This window comes from Gavialis gangeticus, unplaced genomic scaffold, assembly GCF_001723915.1.
Source record: "Gavialis gangeticus isolate Ggan-Ray unplaced genomic scaffold, GavGan_comp1, whole genome shotgun sequence".
In the NCBI taxonomy this organism is placed as follows: domain Eukaryota; kingdom Metazoa; phylum Chordata; order Crocodylia; family Gavialidae; genus Gavialis; species Gavialis gangeticus.
Genome location: NW_017729032.1, coordinates 158,056,900 through 158,066,407, shown reverse-complemented (window position 1 = coordinate 158,066,407; position 9,508 = coordinate 158,056,900). Strand labels below are relative to the sequence as shown.

The following is a 9,508-nucleotide window of genomic DNA, read 5'->3' as shown; positions in this document are numbered from 1 at the left end:
GATGAGAATAGGATGGGATTCAACACCGATAAGTGCAAAGTGATGCACCTGGGGAGGAAGAACCAGCACCATACCGACAGGCTGGGGAACTCCCTTCTCGTCAGTGCAGAGACAGAAAAGGATCTTGGAGTCATCATTGATGCCAAAATGAACGTGGGCCGGCAGTGTGGGGATGCAGTCAGGGAGGCCGACCAGACCTTGTCACGCATCCACGGATGCATCTCGAGCAGGTCCAAGGAGGTGATCCTCCCCCTCTATACAGCACTGGTCAGGCTGCAGCTGGAGTACTGTGTCCAGTTCTGGGCGCTGCACTTCAAGAGGGATGTGGACAACATGGAGAGGGTCCAGAGGAGGGCCACTCGCATGATCAGGGGGCAGCAGGGCAGGCCTTATGAGGAGAGGTGATGGGACCTGAACCTGTTCAGCCTCCAGAAGAGAAGGCTGAGGGGGGATCTAATGGCCTGTTACAAACTAGTCAGAGAGGACCAGCAGGCATTGGGGAAGTCCCGTTCCCCCGTGCACTACCAGGAGTGACTAGGAATAAGTCACAAGCTGGCAGAGAGTAGATTCAGGTTAGACATCAGGAGGCGCTACTTCACGGTCAGGGCAGCTAGGATCTGGAACCAACTTCCAAGAGAAGTGGTGCGGGCTCCTACCCTGGGGGTCTAAGAGGAGGCTAGATGAACACCTTGCTGGACCCCAGTACTTTCCTGCCATGGCAGGGTGTTGAACTCGATGATCTGCTCAGGTCCCTTCCGACCCTACAAACTATGAAACTATGAGTTAAAAGGCAAATCACCAGACAAAGAACATAACCTTCTGCAAAGCACATAGTAAAACATTTCAAAGTAAAACTCTCCAAAGGTGTTTTAAACACAGGCAAGATAACTTATTTGCCCGTAGTCTCTGAAATCTTGTCTGAAGTTTTCCAAAATTATTCAGCCTGAGGCAGACTCCCAGCATGGAAAATTTCAAGCTGGACAGAAGTGTCAAGCTTGGCAAAGCTGAGCAACAGAAAACGGGGCCTTCTGCTAGGAAACGGGGCAAGCTTAAAAACAGCCTTAGCTATTACTTCTTCAGCTCTGTCAAGTGATGAAAAAAGAAAGCTGACTGATGGATCAGCAGCAGCCTGCAAGGTTGGGATACAGGTCACCAGAGCTTAACACATCAGTGCTGACAGCTACAGTTTCTTGGCACTAAATATGCAGACAGACACCAGCTGCGTCTACACGAGATGCTTACTGCGCAGTTGTTACTGTGCTGTCATTTAATATTTGCATAGTCAAGTACTAAATGACTGCACAGTACCTGGAGTTACTGCGCAGTAGCATCCCCACAAGGCTTCCTGGTGACAGTGACTGCACAGTAACTCGTTACTACTGCACAGTATCCTGGTAGTAACGAACGACTGAGCTGTAAGGGTCTCGTGTAGACATGACCACCAAGTACTACAAAGTTAATCAGTCTTTGATACTGTTGGAGTCAGGGCTTGCAAATGTATCCCTCTGCCACAGAAGCAGCAACAGATGCTCCAGTCATAGGAAACCTTTATTTCAAGGAGTTTTGGGTTGACTAATTTAATCTATTTAAGGTGTACATTAAAATGATCCAGATCATTGGTAAAGCTAGGACTAGCAAAAGCAAAGTCTTGAAAATCTCTGTCAAAAGAAAGTTCTCATTAATAGTCTTGTTCTTCCCATTTTATTCCTTACAGTGAAGGACTGCCAAATTTAACAGAAGTGGCAAATCAATATTTAATGAAGCGTACAGCACTGAATGGGTTATAGCATGCTTCTCATCTGAAAAATGACTTCCAAGACAGCATATAACAGATTTACTGTCCTTGTGTGTATTTTAAGTCCAATCAGCCAGATTCGATGTCAGTCCTTTAAGCTCAAGAAGGAAGTGATTACATCCTCAAACTCGTTGGCTCCATAACAGTACAAGAGTACAGTCTCTCCCCTCTCAGAGAACCAGTTCTATTAGGGCAAAACTTTTAAAAGTTAATCATCTCACATAGGTGTCCAAGAACATAATTTGGCCTGAAGATAATGTTTTGGTATCAATTCCCCAAAAGGAAATAATTAACTTAACCCTGAACCTTTCTTGCAATATGAAAAGCTGACATATAGAAATAATCATTAAAATAGGCATGTCATATGAAGATTATTATAAACAGCAACGCAAATCCTTGTTTAACACTTGCTTTTCAGAGGACACCACAACCATGAATTTGGAGTTCCTTCCATTTTTCAAGCAGAAAAACAAAGTAGAAATACTGCTAAAACTATTTCCTCTGTACTTAACATTGGTTATAACATAGATATCTTTAAAGCACTATACTAATACTTACCTACAAAGTATCAAGCATAAAGTGGCATAAACAGCTTTCCATCACACATATACTGTTTCACAGCCAAAGTACCATGTAATAGTATATGTGGTCAATACATCTGCAAGGTCAAAGTTGTGATCTTTGACCATCCAGATGTATTGATTGTGTCAGTGTACAGTTTATACTGCAGAACTGAAGTAAATATTTAAATGTTAATATTATGCTTATGTCCTTCTGAATCAGTTAGTCTGTAATGTGCTACCCTCCCCTGCCTTCTGCCTGACTTCAAACTGACACAGCTAGCTACCTTGGGGGAGCAACCTTTTTCTGGCAGACATGCAATGGGTTAGCCCTGCACCCTCCCTAAGTGCCACTGTGCTCTCCTTCCCCTGCCTGCTCTGCTTTCCACTTCCATCCCCATCTGCTACTCTGCTTATTGCTTTCTGTCCCATCTGCCAGTCTCCTACTTGTCTCCTCCCTCATCTACCATGTGCCACGCACAAAGACTACCTGTGCCACTTAGGGCATGTGTACTGCAGGTTGGCCACAATTACCACGTTGGAGTTTATATGTACCACAAAACAACTGCTTGACAACTAACTGTTAAGTTAAAGCAAATGACAAAAATTTTTGTTGTAAACACTTACCAGTTTGTTCCAATGTTCCCATGAAGTTTTAATATAGAAAAGCTGTCAGTTTATTACATGTGATGTAATACAAGTGTTTTGTTGTAAATCAGTCTCAGCTGTTCAAATCCCACGGTTCTGGCACTGATCTACCCCTTCTGGGCATGTGGAGTTTAGATTAGCTCTAACATTTGCTCATTGTACCCTAACTCATGGTGCTACCATCAGATAAATGTACATATTGTCTTACTGTACCATTCACTAGGACTGGGATTTTACTGGTACACCAAAATTCTGTCTGTGTTATTCACAGTAGTTAAAATGCTGCAAAACAAAAACTCTCAGCAGTAAGTCCCAGCTATTTTCAGAAAGCAGGTCAACCAAAACTTCCCCATCTCACTTTCAGCAAGATGTGTTTCTGTTTAATTCCAGTTTCTGTTGCTAAAATCACAGAGTCATAGATGTAGGGCTAGAAGAGACCTCCACGGATTCAATCCAACCCCCTGCCTCAGGCAGGATCATCCCTATCCACACCATCTTATACAAATCTATAATCTGACCCCAGAGTAAAACTACTATCACCCCTGATGCAACACCCTAACTGCCCACAGGTAAAGCAGGGGGACCACAGCAGCCAACATCTGCTTGTGTGGAAAAGTTGTTAATAAATGATCAAGAGATTCCAGGATCTCTCAAGATTCAACCTGCCAGTACAAGTCAGGCAAGATATATACACTGAGCAGTTTGACAAGTGAGGTTGTTTAATGGGGTGAAAATTAGTGCTACCCATCTAATAGACTGTAATGTACTACTTGCGGCCAAATTCTGTTTTCACAGCCTGTGCAACAATATTGACTACAATAAGGCTATAAGACAACACAGCAAAGACCCTGGTAAAATAGGTCATTTTAGTGCACAAGGGTGAAAAATTCTCTGTATCTATCTCACAGTGAAACTCAGACGTGGAAAACAGCATAAACATGTAGAGTGAAATTAAATAGTTTCTGACGACGATAGGATATGTTCTCCCTCAGTTTCTACTGTTAAAAAGCACATTTGAAGGGGAAAAACCCTGATCCACAGTAAATTAAGATTTCAGTTAGACAAGGAAACTGATATTCTCCAACATACTACTCATCAAAACCTACAACGTAATTTAAATACTCCTTCACAGCAGGAATAAAATACTTCTTTAGAGCTGCCTTCATTTCCAGCACTTAACATGTATAGTTTTATTCTTGATCCTGGATTAGCCCTGATTGAGGTTCAAGGTTTCCATTTTATATCTGACTGCAACAGTGATTGTGTACCATTGCAGCATTGCCTAAAAGCTGAGCAGAGTCTGCAACAACTTAAAGTATTACAACTCCTAAATGTATTGCAACTTTCTTCCCTCCTCAAATGAAAACACACCAGAATAAGTTAGTTCCAGGAAATATAGGCAAAAGCAGTTACAAAATCCAGGCTGAATCCTAAACACCTTAAAACAAGTCATCATTTAAAAGCACTTTGTCAGGATTAGTCCGTCTTAGCCTTGTCAGGAAACACATGCATCAGTCTGCACAAGCAAGTTTACCAGATGAAGGGATGTTATTGTTTGGATGGGATGTGACTGACAGAGTCTGGGGTGCTGCAACATAACGTGTCGGGGAGGAAGTAAGGAAAGAACAATAATTGTCTCAACTAACTGAGAACAATGTTCAATATTAAGGGTTAATATAAAAGGGTTCACTTTGCTGTCTCCAGCCTTTACAAGGTATCCCAAGGGAAAATGTTAGTCATCCTAGATCTACCTTTTCTTCGTATAAACCAATTTAAAAACAATATTCCTAGTTTAGGAAGTCTTTATTTTTCTAACGAAAATTTAAGAGCTCCAATGAAACAGATCTTTTTCCGACTGCTTATTGTAGCCAAGTGCTGACTCCACTCCTCTAATCACGTTTTATAGCTCTCCGTTAAAATAAGAGAAAGTGAAAATGTCTCCTTTCCTCGCCCCTTATGCGTCCCCCCTCCCCCTCCCCTATGCTGTATTAGCAGGGCTCCTCTATAATCCCTGTAGACAAAGACTGTTCCATCCTAGTCACAAGTTACTGAGTTAGTGAAATGAAAGCAGAGCTCTCCTAAACCGACCGTATTTTTCTGCATCATAAATTTGCAGAGTCAACCACAGAAGGACTGGCAGTTAGGGCAGGCCCTGAATTTTTGTTCTGTGATAAGTTTTACGAAGCCTGCTTTATGTAACAGCACTTTAGATTCTACTCTAACATTTGTAGCCTAAAAGATTCACACTATTAACGTTTATGTTTCAAAATCTTCCAAGTTAAGTATTATTTATGTGTTTGTTCTTGATATTTCTTTTAACTTGATCAATGAAAAGTTTCAGGAGAGATCTACTTTTGCACATAGTTACTTTCCTTTTATCCAGTCTTTACTATCTGATAATCGCCGTCACAGGATTTTTTTTTCAGATCCTAGAAACAACTGTTTCCAGTTTTGAATTGAAGAATCTCTTTTCACAGACTTGAAATACAAAGCTAAGTTTTGGTTGATGTTGTCCCTTTGACACATAATACCGTCCAGTTTTAAAGAAGCATGTTTCTACTGGTCAAGATGAGTGGGGGAAAAGAAATAAGCAAAAAGATAAACTGAGAGAATATGCTTTTTCAGTATTAAGCTTGAAGTGCTATGTGTACAGAGGTTAGTAGATTAGTTTTCTTTACCTGACATTTTCAAGTTAACAACATGCTGTTCCCATTAGATACAGTCCAGTCTCATAGAGGAACAAGTAAGTGGGCCAATCCTTGGAATTTTTAGCATCAGGTTTACTAAAGCCAGGGAACTAATTTGCCCTGCCTTCACAGAACGGTAGAGATGCTACTCAACACAAGACCCAAGTAAAAGATCTTCCCCTATGCTTCTGTTGAAGGGTATCATATTTCCAGCCTACTCATATTTTTTTCTGTCTACTACTACAGATGTTGAGCTTTCACTATCATGTTTGTTGCACGTTGTTTCTGGCCTGACAGTTTGCGAAGGAAATTTGTCTTTCCCTAACACATCTGAGGCTTAAAGAATGACACTGTTGAATTCAGGCCTAACGAAGTGTCTGGATAACCCAGGTCCAGTGTGAACAGAGGATAAATCCAGAACCCTGGGCCACAGGCAAAGCCAGATCCACCCCAGCTATATGGCGGGTGTGAAACCCTCCTCCAGCCCTGCACTGGGAATGCCTATACCACATCTCACCCTGCCTGTTTGCCATGAAAACGTACCCTGCCTGCTTGCTCCTGCTTCACGTTTAAGAAATGCCAAAGAAGAGCAACATAACGGTGGTTAAAGCAGTCTACCACAACTCTGAATAAGTGCTATCTCCCAGGAGGGAGAGCAGCATTGCAGGTGCTTCACACAGAAGCTTCATATGACAGCTACATTATTTCTTTTGGTATCTGGTGCCTGCCAGCAGGAAGGGCAGACACGGGAGGCAGAAAGGTAGACATACCTACTGGTGGTACTGCAGGACCCCAGGAACTTCAATAGAGCCAACAGGCCCCTTCCTCTCCCTCCCCTGGGAGGTAGTTAGCTGTGTTGGTCATCTGATTAAGTAGACCAGTGGTACTTTATCTCTGGCCCACAAGCCAGACCCAGCCAGCAGAGCCATGTCATCCAGTCTGCAGGGCTCCCCACGAAGTCCAGAAATTTGGCTACAGGTGAGACTGGTGGCATCACTAATTGCCATGCCCCTGCCACCAAATTTCTGGACCCATGAGTCACTCCATGGCTGGATCCAGGTACATGGGGTGAGGCTAGTGCAGAGCTGGATCCTGGCACATGGGGTTGAGGCAATACGTGGGGCCAGGATAGCATGCTAGACTGCACTCGCAAACTAACCGTGCACCACGTCTGGAAAGTTGGGCACGGCTGAAGTAGACTGTAGATGTCACATGAAAACTCCTGCCTGTCTGAACCAGTTAGTCTCTAAGCTGCCCCTGGGAGGGAAGGTGTCTCCTGCACCACGTCATTTGTCTGGAAGTTTGGGTATTGTTGAAGTAGACTGGGTGATGTGTACAAAAGCTCCTGCCTGTCTGAACCAGTTAGTTTCTAAGGTGCTCAGGGACAGATCCAGGAGGGGAAAGAGGCAGGGGAGTGGGGAGATACAGAGGTGAAGTTGCATCCTCCCCTGCCCACCTCTGATTCCTGCTCAACCCTAAGTTGTAAAACAACTGCCTGACAGTGGCAGTAGCATCTCTAGTCAGGCAAAAGTGAAGGAGTCAGTTGAGGAGAAGCACACCAAATTCCAGTGGATGACAGTAGTTGTGCTCTACCTTTTTGTCCAGTAGGCTGGATAGGTGGTGCCCAGTTTGTCCATGGACTGGATCCAGGCAATGGTCCTGATCTGGCACTGGGAGAGGGAGCAACAGGGCTGGGTGGAGGAAAGCAGAGGGGAGAGGCCTGGACGAGATCCAGCCATGCAGGGGAAGGGAACTTAACCCAGCCTGACCCTGGCTGTGTCTCATCCTGGGAAGGGGTGCAGCCCAGTCCCATCCAGTCCTGCAGGGGAGAGGGGCATAGCCCAGCCCCAATCCAGCCAGGCTCCAATCCAGCTGTGGGAGTTAGGAATTAGGAAGGGGTGAAACACTGGTGTTGTGGCAGACACTGCTCTTATCTGCACCCTAGATCTGCTCCAGACTATGAGTAGAGCTTCTAGTTTCTTTTTAACTGGAGAAAAATAGCGTGGTGTCTACCACAACACCTATTTTTCCCCAATTAAAGAGAAACCCAGAGCTTTATTCATAGGCTGGGGAAGATCTAAGGGGCAGCTAGCGCAGTGTCTGTTACAACACACATCTGCATCCTAGATCTGCCCCAGCCTCTGAGTAAAGCTTCAAGTTTCTTTCTAACTACAGAAACATTGGTATTGTGATAGACACAGCACTAGTTGCCCCCTAGATCTACCCCAGCCTATGGGTAAATTTTCTAGTTTCTTTCTAACTGGAGAAACATTGGGTTTGCAGTAGACCTCACACTATTTTTCCCCAGTTAAGAAGAAACCAGAAGCTTTACTCACAGACTGGGGCAGGTTTCGGGAGCAGCCAGCGTGTGTTTGCCACAACACGCACCTAGATCTGCCCCAGCCTATTCATACAGCTACTAGTTGACTTCTAACTGGAGAAACATCCATGTTGGAAAGAAACATCCATGTTGGGGCAGACACCACACCAGCTACCCCCTAGCCCTGCCCCAGCCTATGAGCAGAGCTTCTAGTTTCTTTGTAACTGGAGAAACATTGGTATTGCAGCAAATACTGCACTAGCTGCTCCCAAGCACTGCTCCAGCCTATGAGTAGAGCTTCTGGTTTCCTTTTAACTGAAGAAACATCTGTGTTGTGGCAGGCACGGCTCCATCTGTGCCCTAGACCTGACCCAACCTATAAGTAAAGCTTGAAGTTCCTTTGTAACGTGGGAAACATCGGTATTGTGGCAGGCACCACTCTATTTGCACCCCAGAGCTGCCCCAACCTATAAGTAGAGCTTCTGTTTTCCTTTTAACCGGAGAAACACCTGCGTTGTGGCAGACACGCACTGGCTGCAGCCTCTGCAGACGTGCCCCAGCCTGTGAGTAAAGCTTCTAGCTTCTCTTTAAAAAGAAAAGAGAAAAGAGGTGTTGGGGCAGATATTGCAGTCGCTGCCCCCTCGACGTACCCCCCAAAGGTGTTCACGGGGGGCAAGAAAGCTTTCCCTCCGATCCCCGGTGCAGGCGGAGGCTGCAGCAGAAAGGTGAGGTGAGGCAGGTGGATGGCTCTTACCTGGATGACCTTCAGTGCCCCACTCACCCAGAGCGCGGCTAGGTGGGGCCGGCGCTAAGCGGGTAGGAGAGGAAATGCATGGCGTCACCACAGGCAGTCTCGATATGGCGCACCTGGTCCCGGCTGAGGCGCTCTCTCCAGGCAGTCACGGCCCGGCGGGCGTCACGGGCGGAGAGCAGAAAGGGGCGGTCGGAGGAGTAGGCCGTGCCGTGGGTCATGCGCTGGGCGAAGCGCAGCAGGGCAGGTGGAGCAGCCAGGCCGGTGAAGGCGAGCAGGCGGCGCAGCTGGGCCCGGGGCTCTCGCACCAGGTCCTCGTAGCGGAGCTGCATGTAGCGGCGCCGCAAGGCTGGTGGGCCGCGGCGGGCCAGCGCCACGTCGCCCAGCCAGGCCTGGCAGATGACCTCCAGCGCCCCGCTCACCCAGAACTCGGCGGGTGGGCGCTGGCGCCGCCCCAGCCCCCCGGGGGGCGGCAGCTGGCGGTGCAGGGACTGGCTGCGCAGCACCTGCACACTCTCCCTCAGCAGCGCAGCCTGGGCCCGCAGGCGCGAGTTGTGCACAGCGCGGGGGTCGCGGAAGAGCTGGATGACCCTCACGTCCAGGTCCGGCTCGCGCAGCAGGGGCAGCAGGGCGCCCAGCTCCAGCAGCCGCACGTCCTTGATGGCCACCACCGGGTACTTGCGGCACTCGGCCTCCAGGTCCCGCAGCGCCCGCGGCGGGCAGCTCCGCTCGCAGGCCGCGCCGTCC

At 46.8% G+C, this 9,508-nt stretch overlaps 1 protein-coding gene across 1 annotated transcript in view; it reads right to left on the bottom strand.

Moving 5' to 3' along the window:
- Positions 1-9,507, bottom strand: part of CHST7 (carbohydrate sulfotransferase 7) — a gene marked incomplete at its 5' end in the record, with an annotated part of 26,695 nt that extends 17,188 nt beyond the window's left edge. Inside the window, one exon of the mRNA XM_019523851.1 lies at positions 8,765-9,507. Coding sequence (XP_019379396.1) covers positions 8,803-9,507 — 705 coding nt within the window. The remainder of the gene's footprint in view (positions 1-8,764) is intronic.
- Position 9,508: the final 1 nt, after the last annotated feature.